The 20,186-nt window shown below is 54.0% G+C and overlaps 9 protein-coding genes across 9 annotated transcripts; 6 read left to right on the top strand and 3 right to left on the bottom strand.

Moving 5' to 3' along the window:
* Positions 1–660: 660 nt before the first annotated feature.
* Z520_10713 (uncharacterized protein) lies at positions 661–2,178 on the bottom strand (the record flags this gene model as incomplete). The annotated part of the gene is made up of 1 exon (XM_016781205.1): positions 661–2,178. The coding sequence occupies one exon, from the start codon at positions 2,176–2,178 to the stop codon at positions 661–663; it is 1,518 nt and encodes a 505-aa protein (XP_016627658.1).
* Positions 2,179–5,498: 3,320 nt separating this feature from the next.
* Z520_10712 (uncharacterized protein) lies at positions 5,499–6,476 on the top strand (the record flags this gene model as incomplete). Its single annotated transcript, XM_016781204.1, has 1 exon — positions 5,499–6,476. The coding sequence occupies one exon, from the start codon at positions 5,499–5,501 to the stop codon at positions 6,474–6,476; it is 978 nt and encodes a 325-aa protein (XP_016627657.1).
* Positions 6,477–7,012: 536 nt separating this feature from the next.
* Z520_10711 (uncharacterized protein) lies at positions 7,013–8,263 on the bottom strand (the record flags this gene model as incomplete). Its single annotated transcript, XM_016781203.1, has 2 exons — positions 7,013–8,021; positions 8,091–8,263. 2 exons carry the CDS (start codon positions 8,261–8,263, stop codon positions 7,013–7,015), a joined length of 1,182 nt encoding a protein of 393 aa, XP_016627656.1.
* Positions 8,264–8,938: 675 nt separating this feature from the next.
* Positions 8,939–9,454, top strand: Z520_10710 (uncharacterized protein; the record flags this gene model as incomplete). The annotated part of the gene is made up of 1 exon (XM_016781202.1): positions 8,939–9,454. The coding sequence occupies one exon, from the start codon at positions 8,939–8,941 to the stop codon at positions 9,452–9,454; it is 516 nt and encodes a 171-aa protein (XP_016627655.1).
* Positions 9,455–10,927: 1,473 nt separating this feature from the next.
* On the top strand, positions 10,928–12,370 carry Z520_10709 (acyl-CoA desaturase; the record flags this gene model as incomplete). The annotated part of the gene is made up of 1 exon (XM_016781201.1): positions 10,928–12,370. The coding sequence occupies one exon, from the start codon at positions 10,928–10,930 to the stop codon at positions 12,368–12,370; it is 1,443 nt and encodes a 480-aa protein (XP_016627654.1).
* A 787-nt stretch (positions 12,371–13,157) lies between these two features.
* Positions 13,158–14,149, top strand: Z520_10708 (uncharacterized protein; the record flags this gene model as incomplete). Its single annotated transcript, XM_016781200.1, has 3 exons — positions 13,158–13,234; positions 13,310–13,853; positions 13,916–14,149. The coding sequence occupies 3 exons, from the start codon at positions 13,158–13,160 to the stop codon at positions 14,147–14,149; spliced, it is 855 nt and encodes a 284-aa protein (XP_016627653.1).
* A 1,266-nt stretch (positions 14,150–15,415) lies between these two features.
* On the top strand, positions 15,416–16,218 carry Z520_10707 (uncharacterized protein; the record flags this gene model as incomplete). Its single annotated transcript, XM_016781199.1, has 3 exons — positions 15,416–15,496; positions 15,903–15,977; positions 16,066–16,218. The coding sequence occupies 3 exons, from the start codon at positions 15,416–15,418 to the stop codon at positions 16,216–16,218; spliced, it is 309 nt and encodes a 102-aa protein (XP_016627652.1).
* A 265-nt stretch (positions 16,219–16,483) lies between these two features.
* Z520_10706 (uncharacterized protein) lies at positions 16,484–17,956 on the bottom strand (the record flags this gene model as incomplete). The annotated part of the gene is made up of 1 exon (XM_016781198.1): positions 16,484–17,956. One exon carries the CDS (start codon positions 17,954–17,956, stop codon positions 16,484–16,486), a length of 1,473 nt encoding a protein of 490 aa, XP_016627651.1.
* Positions 17,957–18,614: 658 nt separating this feature from the next.
* Z520_10705 (uncharacterized protein) lies at positions 18,615–20,109 on the top strand (the record flags this gene model as incomplete). Its single annotated transcript, XM_016781197.1, has 2 exons — positions 18,615–18,850; positions 18,900–20,109. The coding sequence occupies 2 exons, from the start codon at positions 18,615–18,617 to the stop codon at positions 20,107–20,109; spliced, it is 1,446 nt and encodes a 481-aa protein (XP_016627650.1).
* Positions 20,110–20,186: the final 77 nt, after the last annotated feature.

The raw sequence follows: 20,186 nt of genomic DNA, 5'->3' as shown, positions 1-20,186 counted from the left end.
ACGATGGATGAAACCGATCAGGTCGCATGACACTTACTCACTCACAGTGTAGAAGATCTTTGTGCATTTCTCAAGAACGACACACACACATATACATATATATTGCGCCATCGTCGTGGTCCTTCCATACCGTATATCTCATGCTCCGTGAATTCATTCATACGCATATACGCAATATGGTTAATGTTCACGCACTCCCCAAGACTCAGACTCAGACTCGATGATACACCGACGACGCCCTGTTGCTTTCCCCCACGAGTCAATTCAATACCAAGCATGACTCCCATGGATCAATGTACTCCAGAATGTGCATCCACACAAACAAACATTGTACAGCCTGCAAAGTATATGCCAGTCCACTAACCCATTGGACTCCCCTCCGTTATATGGACGAGCCAGACTCAAGAATGGCCCATGAAATCGAACACTCGGCCGAAATGCGGTATCCGCGGCTCATTTCATGCTCGCCTCCCACTCCGGCGCTCCTCTCTGAAACAAAGGTGAAAAAATTCATAATCATCGCGTCTCTGCGTCGTGTGCACCAAAACAGACAAAACTTTTAAATCGTTACCAGCACACATCCAATGCGGCGCATCCGAGCCGCCGCGATCGTCGAGTCATTACTGGCGACTAAAGCCTGTAAATAACATCCGTAACTGTTCATTCAGTCGTCGTCTCGCGCCTTTCTGTCCGAATCCGGAATCTTTCTCGGAATCTCCTGGCGAGACCGGATCGCTCCTCATCGTTTTCCGGACGATTAGATCGAGTCTCCTGCCGCAGCCGTCTCAACGCCGCAATGCGCTCTTCTCGAGACCCGGAGGCCAGATGTCGGAGATTAGCCACAGTTTCCCTTCGTCCTCCTCTGTGTGGACTACCGGTGGCGTCGGCAGTACCAGCAGGAGGTAGTGGCGGTGGGAATTGGCCATCCTGGTCCGCTGTCGCGGTAGAACCCCTTCGTTCCTCGCCCTCGATCTCTTGAGCCTGTGGTCTCAGGTCGATTCGACATAACGGACAGGTTCCGCTGACGTTCAGGAGCCACGGGTCAACGCAGTCAGGATGGAATTTGTGGTTGCAGGGCAACACACGCACTTCCTCTCCCTTCTTGAAATCCTCGGTACATATCGAACAGCCCAGATGACCTTCGGCATCAGTACCGTCGGGGTTACTGGTGGCGATGACTGCTGGTGCTCGGTCGCTGCTTGACTCAGAAGTGACGACCTCACCCGCTCCAGCTTTGTTCGTCGAGTCCGCATTGTTGGCACCAGGCGCCGGAGTGGTTCCAGCATTCATTTCGATATCTGACCCTTCGGCTGGTTTAGCGGGCAGATCTTGATGATCGCCAAACTTGACGATCGGGAGGGTCTCAAGCATAGCACGCGCGATACCCTTGGCACGACTTTGTCTGCCTCTGCCGGCGATGTTTCTAGGTCCGTACCTTTCAGGGTGTCGATGCGCCCGGATGGCGCCAGTGACGATAATGACAACGAACAGAGCGGTGATGATGCCGGTGATGGAATACAAAATGATCATGGCAACCGCGGTCGTCGGAGATTGTCCGATGCTACCATTTCCGTTGAATCCAGGCGCAGAGGAGTTGGTGTAGGACGTCAGATCTGGAAGGATGGTGGCTGTGCCGGGACTTCCTTGGGTCAGGCTCAAATCAGCCAGCTTGGACGCTGTCGCACGGTTGGTTGTTGTCAAAATTCCTCCGATCGTCGGAAGCCCATCTAGCCCGGTTGCGGTGCAATGATCGCTTGTCTCGCTGTACAAAATGACAATGTTGGCGCGCGGTGAGTTCACCACAATACGGAAGACTTCACTTGCATCCAAGTTGTCAGGATAGTCCTCCGGATCGCAGGAAACATAGGAAAACTGATCCACATCTGCGATGTCGTTGGCGTTGGACGCATCGAGATTGACCAAATGTCCTTCCACACGGACTTGGAGAAAGCCTGCATGCGACATTTGTGCATAAGGACCTAGCGGTGCCATGTCTACCACAGGAACGTTGGGGAATTCGGTGCCATTCAAGATGAATCTGGGGGACGTCGAGACTGGAAGCAGATCTTGTGTGTTGTTCGACGGTGCAATAGCCTGAGCCGCCGTCCTTGAGCACAAGAACGTCAGCGCTGAGACCAAGATGGCCAGCCATCTCTGATGAGGTCGAGCGACAGCCATGTCTGTGGTATATGGTGCCACCGCCGTCTCTTCGTGCCCAAAAACAATAATGCTCTTCCCGCTCGTCACAGAGACTCCACCTCAGATCAATTATGCAGGCGTTCGATCCGCTAGGTGCGTGCAGGTCGGACAAGAAATCGAACAGACAGGACTTGCAGTGTATTATATCGAGCAAAGAATCGGGGAGTGCGCCATGACACCCACTCGAGGCAAATCAGAGGGAAGAGTTAGCGGCCGGGCGATGCTGCTTACATCCGTCGACAAAGGATCGACAGAGAGTATGGGCGGGTAGAGGTACTTCGTTCGAAAAGGGGACGGGGATGATTTGGAAGCACGATTGAGGCTGTGTTGGCAGGACTGGCAACGGCAACGGTTTCGTGTTTGAGAACTTGTCACAGAAGTCGAGTTTAGTCGAGTTTAAAGTGCTGTCTGCGATCCAAGGGCCCTCCAAGGTGCAGACGGTGCAGCTGATCGGAACGCCGGGAAGCGTGGAGTGATCCACAGACAACCTTGGGCAAACCAGGACGTCGGGGGTGGTAATCGATTGGCGTGGGATGTCGTATGCCCACAGCACCGAGTCCATCCACCTGGCACCAACCTGGGATACGAGGTGATGGGGATATCCGGCGGTTATCCTTGGTTCACAAGGAGGAAAAAGAAAACTTGTCCTTGTTGCATGGAACGTTGTTGGGTAGCCGTTACCCTGTGATCGATCCCCTTTTCCCTGCATGAATATCGATGCGAGAGTCAGGCGGCAGGCGTCAGAGGATGCTGATGTTGTAACTTGGGTGTGAAGCAGGGGCATGAAAACCCTTGCAGCGGCTGCGACAAGCACAACCACAGCTTCTGGTGCTGGTGGTGCTGGTGGTCCTGGTCAGCACAGCTCTGGGGATAACGAAGGGGAACCTTCAACCCGTAGGGGAAGGAGAGGACTCAGAGGAGAGGGGTTCAGTCTTCAGGGTTGGTGGAAACCGTCCGAGGGGCGACAATAATGTCAAGAAACCGGAACAGGTGGGTTGCCGAAGCCGGACTCTCGTTAAGCATCGCCTAACAATGCCTGGTGTGTGCCTAGTGGGTGCTTGTGGTGCCTATCGCGTCGCCTATCAGTCTCGCAAGCCGGGGGCTCTTTAGGCGTCACTAAGCCAAGGGGCTAACCACCCACTCGCACCCTCTACCACCCACCACTTGGTAGCTAAGGGAGCCGTGACGCGTATTCACACCCATCATCTCAGTCCATCAAAACCTTTGCAATGCCAACCCGCAATCATGCACAAGTAATAGATGTACACCACAACCACAGCTGGCACTTCCTCAAAGGGCTTAAGCAGCGGCACGCGACAAATCAACCTCTGCTGCACGCGTATTCCTTTGCGTATTTCTCTGTTCTATGACCACGTTGCTATTAATACCCCAGATGATCGTCACCTCATGTCTCAAGACTGCCAAAACACTCCCGTGCAGGGGATCAATATAAGTTGTGACCGCTGACAATCCGGAGAAAATATCCCTCATACTCCTTGCCGAGGGTACTCTGGCCATTGTTCAGCAGTATGGACATGGCGCGCAGGTACAATGTACTCGGCCGATACTGACGACTACGTCCCAAACCAGACGTCAGTCTCCCCGGCATATTATTCCCATGCTTTGGCCTGGGGCACACCTGGTTGGGAGAAGAGCTAGACGCAACGACCTTATGGCTCTTTATCAATCATACGGAATATCTATCGAGCACTCGACAGCGATACAAGTGCATCTCATTCTAATCATAGGAACATGGAGGCGACATTCTCCCTAGAACTCCGCCAGTCCTCCGTACCAGGTACCTACTAGGTACATAAACGATACTTTTGCGGACATATGACTAGGCACGTGCTGAGTTAATACACAATCCCCCATGCCATGTTTCTTGGTTGATGGGCTCATTCTCTGTTCCCAGTCCCAGATACGGTGACACTATTGATCTTCAACGTCAGGTAGAGTCGACTTCCTTCTGGCGTCTCTCAAGCGGTCAAGACAGACGGTAAAAAACTCTTATGTCTCTTTTCTCTTGATGCAGAACGCGATGCATTGGACTCTAGTCCTACTACCCCGTCAGTTTGTATTAGGCCAAAGGTATTGCAGCCACTCTGATACACCGTCGCGTCACTGAAAGAAATCTCAGTTTTGACAACCCATGCGGCCGTTCTCTATTGTGCCTATGGATCCCAGCCCAGCAGCTGGTCCTCGAGAAAACGCAGATGATCGGGGAACATATTTCGTATACCTCTCTGCTAGAGCTGATTGGGTGGTTGCTGCAGTCGGGGGCTGAAGGCGCAGAGTCTACTGACTGCCGCAAAGAGGAATTCTAACCCTAACTCTGTGGCTGAGGCGGTACCTAGATCCATCAGTCTCCGAGCCCACGATCTCAGTTCATCTTGTCGCCGAACTCGAAGCTTACGGGCCCTTCAATGTCAGCGACCCTCCATTTTTGGCTGATTCCAGAATCACCGTGCTGTTCGAGGTAACGGTATACCAGAACCTCATATTATTGCCAGGAGATCCCAACAACCTGATCTTGCAGCCGCCTCCATGATCCGCTTCATCATGGCCCCAAGGCTTTGCGACCCTCCCGTCTGACACGGATCTAGGCACTTCCCGTCTGGTGATTCCGATCCTGAGTCGATGTCACAGAATAGGTGAACGAGGATGATGTACCGCGCACACAACTGTGTAGCCCTTTACATCTCAAAGTTGTGGTTTCGGCTTAGCCGTCCATGGAAGCCCTGTTTGCGCAGGCTTGATATCGGTCTTCTTCCTCGATCAGCCAGCTACTGGAAGCCGCATCACTGCTCCAAAGCACGGCACGAGTAGCCATGGCTGCTGATCGCCGAGACGTCCAGACGCCTTCCAATTCCAACTTGCAGTGTCCTAAAGATCACCATTTCGTCCAAATTCCCAGATTCGCGAAAGCCCAGAAGGCTTAGCTGATATTCCCTACAGGCTCTAGCGCTGTCCACTAATCGCGCCGGGGAGCAGAATATAGACTTGCGCTGCAGGATATTACTGTCAGAATCTGACTATTCAGACGCAGTGTTTATGAATTCTGGCATGCGCCCAAATCTGCTGCCTTGGGGACAAGCAAGCATGGCGTTGCGTTGTCTGCGCATGTTCGAACAAGTTTAGACACTGCGCATTGAGCAAGGTCTGCCTCGACTCGATGAGCCTGTGGGACGGCGACCTCTGGGATATAAACATGATTGCCACCCACTTGTCTGGGTACCTCTAGGTAAGGATCAAACCATCGGTAACAGCCTTGGAATTTCTCATCGTTTGAGCTGCAAATGGCGATCTCAAAGAACAACATCTATCGCCTATTGGGCTACACAACCCCTTTCGACAAGAACCACAGTTTTGTCTCCTCGTGGGCTCTCCCCCCAGTCGTCCACGGCGGTCTGCGCGTGCTGCTTGGCCTCTATGCCTTCACCGCCATCATCTACTCCTACATCTGGTTCTCCGGCAACATCGACATCTACCACCTGCACGACGTTGACGAACCTTCCTACACGACCGTTATCGGCTCCTCCGCCATCGGTCGGTCGTTCTCCTACTTCACCTACCTCTCCTACTATGGCCAGGGGTTCTATTTCTTGGTGACCGCGGTGCATACCTTCTTCTATGCGAAAACGGGGACGAGCTGGCTGCACGACGCCCGTTTCCCGCCGTCCTTGCAAGTCCTGCATTCCTTGTACTACAGCATGGTGACGTGCTTTCCGATCCTCGTCACCCTCACCTTCTGGTGCACCATGTACGTCGGCCCGTGGTACACGGTGACATTCGACGCCTGGGCCAACATATCCGTGCACGCCATGAACACATTCATGGCCTTGCTCGAGATCACTCTCCCCACCACTGACCCCTTGCCCTGGACGCACCTGCCCGTTCTCATGGTCATATTGTCGCTGTACCTGGGCCTGGCGTATCTTACCCGTGTCACCGGCGGGTTCTGGGTGTATGAATGGCTGGACCCGGAGCTGGGCAAGTGGAAGGTCGTGGTGCATGTCGTTGCTTACTCGGTGGCCATTGTCGTCATCTTTGGCGTCGTGAGACACGCCATCTGGACCCGGAACTGGCTCCTCAGCCGTGCACGCCGCGGGGTGGACGGGGAGAATGCAGAGAAGATCATGGGCATGGCGGACTCTTCGCGCTCCAGTAGGACCCTGGTAGTCGCCGAACTAGAAGCACAGATTCCGTCAGACGGATTGTGGGTGCCGCCGAAGCACCATACGGCACCCCGGGTGGCCCAGCGGGTAGACTTGTAGCTGGTGTTGAGTTATAGATAGATGTACTTTAATTTGGATGACACGTTACGACTTCAACTTCCTCAACTGATATGGAATCTAATACTTCACCACTTGACATAGCCATGTTTGTCGCGTAGATGTATATAAGTCGGCAATGCAATGCAATGCAATGCAATGCAATGTATCTCGGCTGCAAATAGGTGGTCAATTCTTCCGAATGGGATAATCACTCACACGCTCTAGCCAGATCTATCGTTCCGGTTGTCATTGTGTTGAACTCATGAACGCCGATAATGACCCACTTCTTTCCTATGGACGGCTGTAGCTGCAAAGGCCCGCAAGCGATCTGATCGACGGGGTGTTTGGCAGCAGTGAGGTGCCGGGACATGAAGTTTCCTGGGTCCAAACCCGCCCAACACGTGCGCCGCGATCGGCTCGACAAGGGAGTGATCAGTGATCAGTGATCTGAATACTTTCTTTCTCTTATTTTTTCCCTTTAAACCGTGTTCTATCTCCACCGCAGTGTCTATCTGTGCCCGCCAGCGATCTAGTCTCTAACACCACGTCGGGGCGACGCGGCGTAGATACTTGATGAATTTCCACAGACCGACGGCGCTTTCGGTCTTGCCTGCCGGATCGGTGACTCTCTCGGGGAAGGCAATGCCGGCGCCGTAAGCGTGTGGGACAGCATGGCCGTTGCCGTCCAAAAGCACGCCCTTGGTCGGGTCGTGGGTGATGTTATGGAGAAGCGTGCCGTCGACGGAGAGCTGTGGGAGCGGGTCCCTGGTGTAGCCGATTGCCTCGACAACGTGCGTGCACGACGAGAGCTGAGGTGTCATTGACGCGTCGCGAACGTCCGGGCAGTCGACCTTTGTGAGTACCTTGCCCACGGGCGACTCCGCCAGTTTGTCATCCTCCAAGTGCTCGCGGGCAAAATCTGCAGAGGCGCCTTTTAAACCCGTGTTGTCGCGCAGGATCCAGCCGTCCATCTCGACAGCATAGGTCAGGGGGCTACGGACGAACCACTTGATCCGGAGGTGCGGGTAGGTACCACCGGTTACCAGCTCGTAGAGGTTCATGATGGCGACGATGGCGCTGTGAGACGTGCCTATCACTCCAACAACCAGATTCTTATCCGCCGCTGCAAGGCTGGTTCGCAGGTTCTGTCGATCCAGCACGGCGTCGAGGTCGAGGATGGTAGGCAATGAACTAGGTAAAGGTATTGTCGTGGGCGACGAGCCCGTGCACATGATGACGTTTCGGGAGTAGATTTTTTGGCTTGGCCCCTGGTTCGTCGGGTCGAGACTCATTGACCAAGAGGCTGGCGAAGTTTGGAAATGCGCAAGAGACATGTTGCCAAGGTGTGTCTCGACATTGGGATGTCTGCGAAGGCCGCTTGTCAACATTGTCAACATGTCTGCCGCGTACTTGAGGCGGCAGCCGCGGTTCTGCTTGAGTGCTTCGAGCACAGTCACAGCATTTGGCTTTGGTGTTGAAGCCACAATTTGTCGGAACGGGTCGAAAGCATCGGCATACTGTCGGAACAGAGATGTTTTGGTGTTGCTAGATAGGGGGAGACAGGGATTAGCCCGTTGGTTAATATTGAGAAAGGGTAAGCAGGGTCATTAATACCTCGATACGTCCCTATATCGCTTTGATATTCTTCCCCCTGAGAAGTCGGGATCTACCCACCCGATCCTGAAGGCTTTGTGGGAGTGGAGGAGCGCACCAACCACTGCGACACCTGCTCCTCCAGCGCCAACGACCACTGCGTCGTAAACCTTCTTTGGCACAGCTATTGACATTGTGTGCTGGTCGAACAATCCATTGCAAGATAAGCTGTGAATTTATCCCTAGGCGATAGTGGTAAGTACGCCGTGGTACGGTAAGTCGGAGTTTTCCCGGTCAATATCTGACATCGCCCCATTCCCTTTTCAGGGATAACTGATGGGCTCGCATATCCACCTACAAGTGCGTGCTGCATATATTCATGGCTTGGGTGTAGCATCGTCCAAGATCCCGGCTTCCATCTAAGGTTTGAAGGTATATTGTAGAAAATAATGATCTTCCATATTGCAAGCCAAGTACGAGTCTGTTGAAGGCTAAGGCGGCTAGGCGAAAGGGAAGCTTGGCTGTGGTTTAGCCATTATGTCCACAGAGAAAGGAGAATGAACAGTATTGCGCAATGGGCAGAGTATCTTCAGGGAGCTCTATCGCGACATTTAGGTCTGCTTACCAGCTTGGACGCGGTGAAGAATCAAAGAAAGGTTGAAAAAAGAGGGGAAGCTCAACAGGTTGAAATGCAATGTCAGCCTCGCGCCTGACGAGGCTGCGTCGTGCATTGATCAATTACGTCACAACGCATCCTTTAGGCATCTTACAGTGGCTCTCAATGCTGAAGCTGCCACCAACTGTCCCTACGCACCAAGTCTGCCACCAAAACTATTTTCAAACCCAATCAGCAAGCTTCCATCGACCGTATGGCACCTTCTAGGGGGAGGACGGCGATTGCCTCAGCTGCAGACGAGGGCGACACTGCCGTTCAACAACAGTCCGATTCGGCCCTTATTTCCGCCAAACGAAACCTGAACTACCTCTTCTCGCCCACCGCAGCTGAAAAGCCTGCTCGATTTCGAACACGCGCACTGCTCCGCACAGTTCGATACGTGGGACAATTCATCATCTGGCGGCTGGTACGCTGGGCAAAATATGCTGCGGTGGGAGCTTTGGTGGCGGCGGTGGGAGCCACTGCGTTTGGAGGCATGATATCGGGAGTAGCTTGGCTGGCTGCTCCCCCGACGATAGGAGCGAGCATCATTGCAGCGAGTATTTGGGGAGTGGGCAGATTTGCAGCCAGGAGGCTACATAAGAGATGGAAGAACAGCGGGGGCGATGTGGCAGAGGAAGTTAGGGAGCGGGCGGGGGATCAAGCGGGAGAGATCAGGAGAGAGGGTTCGTATGGGTTGGATGTTGGACCGAGAGCTGTTCCATGGTGAGGCAGCAAGACGTCGGGGTGGTACGAAGATTGTCCAGAGCACTGCAGAAGGCATACTCCATGTGGTCTGCTCGTGCAAATGATCAGTCAACCAGGCTGAGAATGGTCGATAATTCGGCCGTCCTCGTCACTCCGCGCGGGCACTGATATCATGACAGGTGACAGAGCACGTCAACTTCGGAGCACATGTCACCAACGTGTTGTAAGTTCTCAACAGCATACATATTCTCATCTGTAGGACGAGGTGTATTTCCCAACACTTTTTCACAGTGCCAGAGGAGTTCACATGCTTTCAACACTCGTCCACAGAAATCATATGATAAATTCAACATATCCAAATACCCTATGGTGCTCACCAGGTGCCTTGTTGTCAAGAAGGAGCCAATGATATAGTACTCCTTCTGTACTGGAAATAGGAGCCGGATAAGAGGAAAAAGGACTGCCTGTCAGAGTGATACGAAATACGGCCACCGAAACGAAGAGCGAGGGCCCAACCGTTCCCAAGACGTCGCCCCGAGTCCCTGGAGTGGCATGTGCCTCGGAGGGACAGACCCGAGATCTGACCAGCTCCTTTAGCCGCCTCGCCGCCAAGTCTCAGAATTCGGTTGAGCCGCGGGCTGGTCTTTTGAGGGATAATCCGACTGCTGATCTAACGGGGCGATATTCAGATGAAGCGCCGAGTCTGAGTGTCCTTCGTACTCGTAGATGAGGCTGAGAGTCACAGTGCCCGACTGGCTGCCTCTATGCAACCCTTCTTCTATGCTCTACACTCGGATTCTGTTGCTAGCTATTCTTGTTCTTTCTTCGTCACCAGTCCACGGTGTTATGTTGGGGAAACCCAGTCAAAATTCCCCTAGCGGCAGGGATCTGGGCTTCTAGCGGGCTTCTAGCGCAAGGCACCAAACACGATCCACCAATCACAGGGCAGTCGGACGTCGCTGCCGGTAGGGGCTAGTGACGTTGCTCTTCCCCAACAAAAATCACAAAACCCTGCAACTGTGTTTTTCTGGCCTCGGAGGCTGCGCTGGGTTGCCGCTTCCCAACTGCAGTTTTTGGGGTTGGGTGAGCTCATGAGACGAGGCAAAATCTCTGTCAATTGCCAGATTTCCTATGTAGTTCTCGCCCGGCCTCTGTCGCTCCACCATTCGTCTGTCAGGGTCATGCAACTGGGTCTTGTATCCGCCGAGCATGATCGTCGTATCCTCGAACGCTCTATTGCCTCCGATCAATTGCCTGAGTCTCTTGAGTCTCTGACCCATTCACTCCCTTTCCACCGACTTCCCCACAATCACCTCTCAACATATCTGAGGCAGCTCAAACACACCAGCACCCTTTGGGACCGTCCTCACCCTTCTCATAAATATAGCCTCCGGTCCCAAATCCTGAGCTGATTTCCCCCTTCCGTTCCTTCATCCCATCCTCAGTTCTCAATACTCAGTACCGGCATCAGTTGAATCTTTGCTCAGCTTCAACAATGCCTTCGTCTCAACCCACAGCTGGTGACCTGGCTGTCAAGCCTGAGTTCCAGTCGTCTCAGCCACCAGCAATGGCTAAACCCTCCGAGCCCAACAGAAGTACCAAGTATGACCCCAAGAAAGTCCATATCACCGAGACGCCCATGACACGGTCGAACTGGTACAAGCACGTCAACTGGCTCAACGTTACCCTCATCGTCGGCATTCCAATCTGGGGCTGCATCCAGTCCCTCTGGACGCCTTTGCAGTTCAAGACCGCTGTCTGGGCAGTGCTCTATTACTTTGCCACTGGTTTGGGCATCACAGCAGGATACCACAGATTGTGGGCTCATACCTCCTACTCCGCCACTCTCCCTCTGAGACTCTTCCTCGCCGCCGTCGGTGGTGGTGCTGTTGAAGGCTCCATCAGATGGTGGTCACGCGACCACCGAGCACACCACAGATACACCGATACCGAGAAAGACCCATACTCCGTCCGCAAGGGCTTGCTGTATTCTCACATTGGCTGGATGGTTATGAAGCAAAATCCCAAGAGAATTGGACGTACCGATATCTCGGATCTGAACGAAGATCCGATTGTCATCTGGCAGCACAAGAACTACCTCAAGGTCGTGATCTTCATGGGTCTGATCTTACCTACTATCGTTGCTGGCCTTGGTTGGGGTGATTGGTGGGGTGGTTTCATCTATGCTGGCATTCTCCGAATCTTCTTCGTCCAGCAAGCCACCTTCTGCGTCAACTCCTTGGCCCACTGGCTGGGAGACCAACCCTTCGACGACCGCAACTCTCCCCGTGACCACGTCATCACCGCTTTGGTCACTCTGGGTGAGGGCTACCACAACTTCCACCACGAGTTCCCATCCGATTACCGCAACGCCATTGAATGGCACCAATATGATCCCACCAAGTGGTTCATCTGGACTTGCAAGCAGCTCGGTCTTGCGTATGACCTGAAGCAATTCCGCAGCAACGAAATCGAGAAGGGCCGCCTCCAACAACAACAGAAGAAGCTTGATCAGAAGCGTGCCAGGCTCGACTGGGGTGTTCCTCTCGATCAGCTTCCGGTCATGGAATGGGATGATTATGTCGACCAGTGCAAGAACGGCCGTGGTCTAATTTCCGTCGCCGGTATTGTTCACGACGTGACGGATTTTATCAAGGACCACCCTGGTGGCAAGGCCATGATCGGTTCCGGCATTGGCAAGGACGCCACTGCCATGTTCAACGGTGGCGTCTACATGCACAGCAATGCGGCCCACAACTTGCTCTCGACAATGAGAGTGGGTGTCATCCGTGGTGGCGGTGAGGTTGATATCTGGCGGCGGTCTCAACTGGAAGCCAAGGGTGAAGTCAGCCGTGACTCTTCTGGCGAGAGAATCATCCGAGCTGGATACCAGCCCACCAAAGTGCTCCAGAACACTCCCACAGCAGGTGCTGCTTAAATGCGGCTCACGTTGCACAGAAATGAGACGGGCTTGATGAGTTTGATATGGAAAATATTTTTACCTGCTAGCGAGATGTACAGTTCAATTGGGCGTTCCAGGAAACGGCGAAATGGCTAGTGGTCTGAGCGTGGATGATTATGGATACGGGATTCCTGATTCCAGGAGTGATTGATGACATAGAGCCTCGGAAAAGAAGCTTAGAAAAACACTCGAAATACCCAAGATATGTCATAGCAGAAAGCAAATTCACACTGATTGAAATTCGATTGGTGTCTTATTTGTTCAACTTGTACGAGGTACCAACATGTAGACACCTAGGTACCTGGTAGGCACTGGGCGTGAGGCTGGCTTGGCTAGGCTGCCGGCCGCCGGGTCGGTGGGTGAGTTTCTCCGCATCCAGCGTCTGTGCCCGGCACTGCCTCCGCTTCCCAATTCGTCCGAATTTCGCCTTGCGCTGGGCTGCGCTGGTCTTTCTCGCAGAGTATCCAACCGCATCCATCACCTTCTGTCCCCAAGGCTGACTTGCCACGAAATCCGACCATCGACCTGGTGTCGCACGATCGGTTCTCTGCATTGTTTTGGACAGCCATGCTTCCCGGCTGTTCGTATTTCATGATTGTAGTTGCATTTGCTTGGTCGCTGTCGCTCTCCACTGCCAGCATTCGCTCCTTTGCCATTACCTGATCAACTGACTATCGATTTATACTACTGAGATTGTCTTTCCCAACCATCATTGACACTTCGTCTCCCTAGACTCTAGAATATATATGACCATCATCCAGCCATGTCTTATCGAGAACTAGGCAACGAGAAATTCAAGGCCGGTGATTACAAGGAAGCCGAGCAACTCTACACCCTAGCGTACGTCTCTCGTTCCATGTTCATACCTGCCTTTCTCTTTGAGATGACAATGTCCTAACCTGGCCATTGAAACAGGATCGCCGAACACTCCCGCTCTGACCCCAAAGTCTTTACTAACCGAGCCCTCACCCGCATCCGTCTACAAGACTGGCCTGGCGCGGAATCCGATGCGCGCAAGGCGATAGAACTGTACGGTGTCAAGAATAAGAATGCCGCCATGAAGTCTCATTATTATTTGGCGCAAGCACTGCTCCCGCAACGGCATGTCGGTGAAGCGCTGGAAGAGGCCAAAATCGCGTACGCCATATGTCTAGAGACACACGACAGCTCTGCAGAGCTGATTGGCGGGTTCATCTTGAAAGCAAAGCAGGCACAATGGCAGGCTAAAGAGACAGCCCGGTTGAGAGAGATGAATGAGACGTTGGCGTTGGTGGAAGACTTGCTGGATGCGCAATTACAACGGGACATTGACGCGGTGGAAGAAAAGTTCAAGGCGGGCGAGATTGGGGAGACAGGCCGTCGGGAGGAGATTGAAGAACTCCAGAGAGAGGCGGAAGGTAGAAGAGCAAACATCAGGCGGGGATTTGAGGACAAGGGTGTGCCGGATTCAGCGGAGAGGGTATGGCACCGACCGATTGCATCTCTATATCACTGTTTTGCTAACCTTTCTGCCCTGTACAGGTTGTCCCTGACTGGCTCATTGACCCCATAACCTTTGAAGTGATGCACGACCCGGTTGTGACACCCACTGGCGTCTCGTACGAGCGAGTGTCTTTGTTGAAACACATCAAGGCCGTCGGATGCGACCCCCTCACCAGACAGCCTCTTAAGCCGGACAATTTGATACCCAATGTTGCGTTGAAGAATGCTTGTGGAGAGTTCCTGGAGAAGAACGGCTGGGCTGCTGACTGGTAGGCATTTTGAACTGAGAGGGGAGCGTTTCTCCGCAAGCTGGCTGGTCGGTGGTTATCTTGTCAAACAACCTCGTCCGGGTGGACGGCGTCAGCCTTGTCCTAGGTCAATGGGAATGATCGACACTTCTCGGTGTGAGTATTGCACTGGGTTATAACTGAGGAGGAGCATATTAGAACCCAGGGCTACCGAATCCTGCCAGCATGCAACGGCCTTTGGGGCATCTCTAGAGAGGATGCGAGACCAGGATCTACCTCGTCCTTTCTCAAAGGGAGAGGCTCTTATGCGGCGCTTGGATCTACACTCATGCCACGGTCAACAGATACCGAGCAATAGGCTGCATTTATTAATGACAGAGGGAAGGCGTTCGCTTGGATAGTAACCCTGCTGATGAAATGACAGCAGCAGCAGCAGCAGCAGCAGCAGCAGCGAATGGCATTGGCACCATCAACAATGGGGAGCTTGAACCATGACTGATGGACCATTCCTCTGTGTCAACTTAGGGACTTTTTAAGCCAACGAACTCCGCTGCCCTGACAGACCTCGCAGGTGGTTGAGTTTAAGGGGCGGGCCTGGCGGTCCTCGGTCAGCGCTCGGGGATTTACAGGTTGACAGGTTTCTTGTCCCCCACCAAAAGCCCTAAAGGCCCTAAAAGCCCAAATAGTTGGACGCTGGACTCTGACGTCGTTTTTGGTTGGGAGCATCACCACCAAATCCCCACCTAGTAGGCCTCATCTATGTTGACGTCTCGCTGCTGAGGTTTCCGAACTTCACTCAGATCTGCTCTGCATTCTTGCGTTGGATTTGAACATTGATTTCACCCAAGATACAGACGCTTGAATTAAGTGTCCCCTTGACCAAGAGAAACACCAGAGGTAAGCAGCTGGGTTCTACTTGTCCCTCCGACCTGATCAATGCGTCATGGTCACCACACCGACGGTGGAAGAGTCTTGCACCACCACGAGCGGGTGCGCCCTCAACGAGGAGGTTTCAAAGAAGACAGGATGCTCTACTTCCATTGACTCGCCTTGAGATCTCCCCTTAGCAGCCGTCTCATTCCTTGTGCTCGTCTCCGTCATACTTCTTCAGAGCAATCGTCGCTAACTCTGCATGTGCAATCTACCTAGGCAACCCTTTCCATCGTCACTTTCTTAAGATCCTTTCGGGATATTTCTGCCCCTACACTCTACACGTACAACCGCTCCCATTTATCGAGGAAAGAGAAAGGGATATACGTACACCTCGTCACTACTCTTGGTTGTTGAAAGCATGCCTTCCGCCGCGTTCCAAAAGGCCGCCGACGAGAGCCGTCAGCTCAAGGCCAAGCCCAGCAACGACGAGTTATTGGAGGTGAGTGCGGCTGCTGTGTCTTTCTTGTTTTTCCACATATCCGTCTAGACAAAAGGGTTTTAGACACAGAAGGCTCGGGTTAAGAAAACTGGAGGAAGTGGGCAGGGGCCCCCCGCCACATAAAGAACTAGCGAGGGCGAGGGCGAGCCGCTTGAAAAGCAGGACGTTGGATACTCATGGCGAAAGCTCTCGGCCGATGGAAAAAGGAACGGGATTGAGAGACCTGGACATATCATCTTCTCCCGATGGCTCTGTCTCGCTACCCTTTATCGCAAAGTCTCTTGAAAGCACGCCCTGCTATTCCAGAAACCACCATTTGCTCTCAATAGTTGGCCGTTATATTCCACCTTCCAAGCAAGCACTCGGCATTGATGAATCTCAAAACTAATGTTTCCGCAAAATCCAGCTCTACGCACTCTTCAAAGTCGCCAACGGCGAGGATATCTCCAAGGCTCCCGCTCCAGGAATGTTTGATTTGAAGGTAAGCCGCCGCCGACCTTGCATCCCATCTCTTGAAAACCCCCCACGCCGCTAACTAACACGGTCCCTCGTCTCTTGTGAATAAATAGGGCAAGGCGAAACACAAGGCCTGGCAAAAAGAGGTCGATGCCGGCACCAGCGCTTCGGCCGCCGAGGACCGTTACATCAAACTCGTCGACAGTCTCAAGACCAAATATGGCTTTGACCCAAGTAAAGCGCCCGAGGCGGTTGGTGGGAACTAGAGCGGGTTAAGGGTTTCGGGGAAAGGCAATAGGGCCAAGGGACGGGAGCCCCTGGTGCTGGGGTTTGCTGTCATGGCTCCGGCTACCACTCCTTTCAGACACCGGCTTTCCTCTTCACGACGGTAGTGATGGCTGAACTTTTGCCCGCGTTGTGGCGAGGGGGATTTCGGATCGGAGAGATCAATACCATTGCAAGCGACAGGCTCACGGGTGGGTATAGGAGACACATCAGAGGTTTTAAATCCTCGCACAATATACACGCTTATCACGCTTCCTGCGTCTCCAACGCCGGTTTGTCGTCCAGTTCTTCTGGTTCGTCGCCGTCGTCTTCGTCCGTTTCATCCTCGTCGTCCTCTTCGGTAATCTCCTGCCCCGCAAACATCATCCACTGTCCTCCCAGGACACTCTTCCGCCACACTTTGGTGATCCCGTCACTCCCCGTGCTCATGAGGACCTGCCCCTGGGAGTCGAAAGTGAGGGACCATGCGTCCGTGTGCGCCTGGGAGAGCGTGGTGGCCGAGGAGATGGTGGTCAGGTAGGGGAACGCGTAGCCCGTTCGCGCGGGATTCGCGCCGGAGGAGGGAGACGGGTGTGTCGCGGTCGTGGCGTGTCGGCCGCCGGTGATTTGGGTGGTTAGACTCGATTGTTGCTGGTGGCGCTGCTGCTGCTGCTGCTGTGTGCTCATACTGCGTGTCGTCGGGGTCGGGGCCCCAGTAGTGTGCTGCTGCTCTGCGCCACCGTTGCCATTGTTGCGATGGTGGCCATGGCCATTGCCGTTTCCGTTCCCGCCACCCGCGTCTGAGCCCTCCGCGACGCCGAGCTCAAAGACCCGCACCGCCCCGTCCTTGCACGCCGTGGCGATGCGATCGGTGCCCCGCACACTGAACGGCGCCCAGGCCACGTCCCTCACCAATGCAGGATGCGTGGGCAGCCTGATGGCTTCGTAGAACATCAGTCTATGGCTGGCGTTGCCGCCGCTGGTGGAAATCCCCGTGCCGCCACTGATGCCCATGCCTATGCCTCCGACACTCACGTCCGCTGCTCCTCCGGGCCCAGAGTGCGACGCGGGCACGACGCTGCGGTAGATCTTGACGTCGTTCAACGCGCAGACCACGAGACCCAGCTGGTCGCGGTCGTCGCTGACCGAGTTGATATACGCCAGCGGCGTCGGGTTCGGGTCGAAGCGCACCTTGAAGCTGGTCTCTTCGCCACGACCCGGCACGTTGCTGGGGGAGCCGCCGCCGCCGCACACGTTGAAGCAGTCCAGCAGGGTCCACTCCCTCAGGTCGTCCGGGCTGCTCGGCTCGTAGATACTCAGCAGGCCCTGTCGGTCGATCAGCGCCAAAAAAGTCGACACGTGGTCGCTCGCGAGCGTCTTGACGTCCATGCTCACAAACGGCACGCGCGGCGTTGACGGGATCGTCGCGATCCGCCGGAACCGGTGGCCTCCCCTGGGAGGCTGCGACGCGTCTTCGCTCCACAGGTGGAATTTCAGGTCGTTGCCGATGCTGGCCAGGTGCGTGCCCAGCGTTGGGTGGAGGAATTTGGCATCCCTAACATCGGAATCGTGCGCCGTGAACGTGTCGAGCAACGTCCTCTCGCCCGTCTTCGGATTGCGCTCCCAGACTTTGATTCGGTGGTCTATCGACGCCGTCAGGATGCGGGTGCCGTTGAAATTGGTGTGCAGCACGGTGACGCGGTCGTGGTGACCAGGGTCAAAGGCTGAGCTTTTGGCCATTTTCGACAATAGGTGGTGTTCACAAGCAGAGATCCGTGAGCTGACGTTCTCTAGCTACAGGGTAGACAAGCAGAGAACCTGCTGGGTGAGGGTGGAGGGGTCCGTGGTCGTCGGTCTTCTTGGGGAAGTAAATGCTTCATTGCTGAGATAGTTGGTGCGAATGGAGGTCGTACTAGGCTAGGCCATGCTGAGACATTGCGTCCCAATTGCTTTCCTTTTCGGTGATTAGGCTCGTGTAGACGTCTTGAAGCTCTGTACAATGCGCGACTGACGGTGTTGCATGCAGCAGAGCTGATTGAAATGAACAGTACCGAGTAATTAATATGGAGTTGATTGTAGCTTTCGAGGTTGGCATGTTGGATTTAAGCTGCTTCTGATTGGCGGAATCTCGGGGAGGCTGGCGACGGCGGATCATTATTGTTCCGGAGGGTCTTTGTTGGAACTGATCAGAGGACAGATTGTCACTCAAACCAGCTCGCCATCTTGATGTCCAGCGCCCTGCCATTGTTCTGCGAAAGGAGGCTGCTGTCGGTGGCTTCGTCGGGTTGTTCTCTCCTCTAGATCTTTCCACCGCCATGGCCGCCATCTACATGTGTTCGAGGTAGCATAAAGAAGCACCTGGCACTGCAGACCAACTTCACATGCCGCGGCAAACACCATGGCTTCTTCCACACTCAATCCTTCAGAGAAATGGTCGCTGCTTGTGAGCGCCGGGGCTTCTCTGGCTGTGATCGCAAACACGTTTCAGGGAGATGGAGCGCCTCTCGTGGCGTCAGTCGCCTTCTCAACCCTGGCTTTCTCCATGACTTATGCTTTTGTGCGATGGTCGGGCCCAGCGTTCGTCAAGGCGGGACTGAAGGGGAGAGACATGAGCAAAACCATGCCAAAAGAGATGTGAGCATCCTTCGAGATGAAGCACAGGGTGACATGCTAATCATCCTAGTCCTGAGGCAATGGGAGCAGTTGCTGCGGCGGTCTACATCCTGGCTCTGATGGCGTTCATTCCTTTCGCCTTCTACAAGGACATTGTCGCTGCTACATCCGGTGCTGGAAACAGGGATGTCGTGCTTACTGTCGTTGAGGTCGAAACGGGGCGCTTCTTGCACAGGTTCCCTCATTCGAAACTATCTTCGTACCAATCGGCGCTAAACACTCTCCAAGCCACGACGATTCTCGGCATATGCGACGACCTGCTCGACCTTCGCTGGCGACACAAGTTCTTCATTCCGGCGGTGGCATCACTCCCCTTGCTCATCGTTTACTATGTCGACTTTGGTGTCACTTCCGTGGTGGTCCCCAACTTTCTCGTCCCGTACATGCCAAACCAAGCTCGTCTCATCAACCTGTCGCTCTTCTACTATCTGTACATGTCGGCTCTGTCAATATTTGCGCCGAACTCAATCAACATCCTCGCAGGCATTAACGGAATCGAGGTCGGACAGTCACTGGTGATTGCGGGGTTGTTGGTGCTCAATTCAGCACTCTATCTGGTCCCGTTCCCTGGAAATCCGGTCTTGAATCACGCCTATGCCACCCGGCCACATCCCGCCACGGACGGCCATCTCATGACGCTGTACATTTTACTGCCATTCCTGGCTGTGTCGACGGCCTTGTACATCCACAACAGATACCCGGCTAGAGTCTTTGTCGGCGACACGTATTGCTACGTTGCGGGTATGACATTCGCGGTGGTGGCGATCATGGCGCATTTCAGCAAGACGCTGCTTTTGCTTCTGATTCCACAAATCGTCAACTTCCTGTACAGCACTCCGCAACTATTCCACTTGATCCCATGCCCCCGACATCGGCTACCCAAATTCAACGCAAGGACAGGCCTCCTTGAGCCCAGCGTGACGCCATGGCCGCCGGAGAGACCACCCAGCAAGCTGCTGACGGCGATTTTCTTCTTTCTGGAGAAGTTACGCCTGATTCAAGTCACAGTAGAGCCCAAGACGAACCGCATCTCGAGCACGTCTAACCTTACCATCATCAATTTGTGGCTGGTATGGAGAGGCCCCATGAGAGAAGACCAGTTGACGAGGGAGTTGCTGGTCATGCAAACGTGCTGTGGACTCTTGGGGCTGTTCGTGCGTCATACGATGGCGTTGCTGATTTTCAGCATGGATAACCGAGGCCAAGGATCTGCGGTATAGCAGCCATGATGTCTGGATTGCTATTAGATATTGAGAGACTCTTTTTATATAGACAATGGAGCTTCGTAGTAGAGAAT

The sequence above is a fragment of the Fonsecaea multimorphosa genome (genome assembly GCF_000836435.1).
Source record: "Fonsecaea multimorphosa CBS 102226 unplaced genomic scaffold supercont1.32, whole genome shotgun sequence".
NCBI lineage: Eukaryota > Fungi > Ascomycota > Eurotiomycetes > Chaetothyriales > Herpotrichiellaceae > Fonsecaea > Fonsecaea multimorphosa.
Note: the sequence above shows the minus strand (reverse complement) of the source record. Positions and strands in the feature narration are given on the sequence as shown.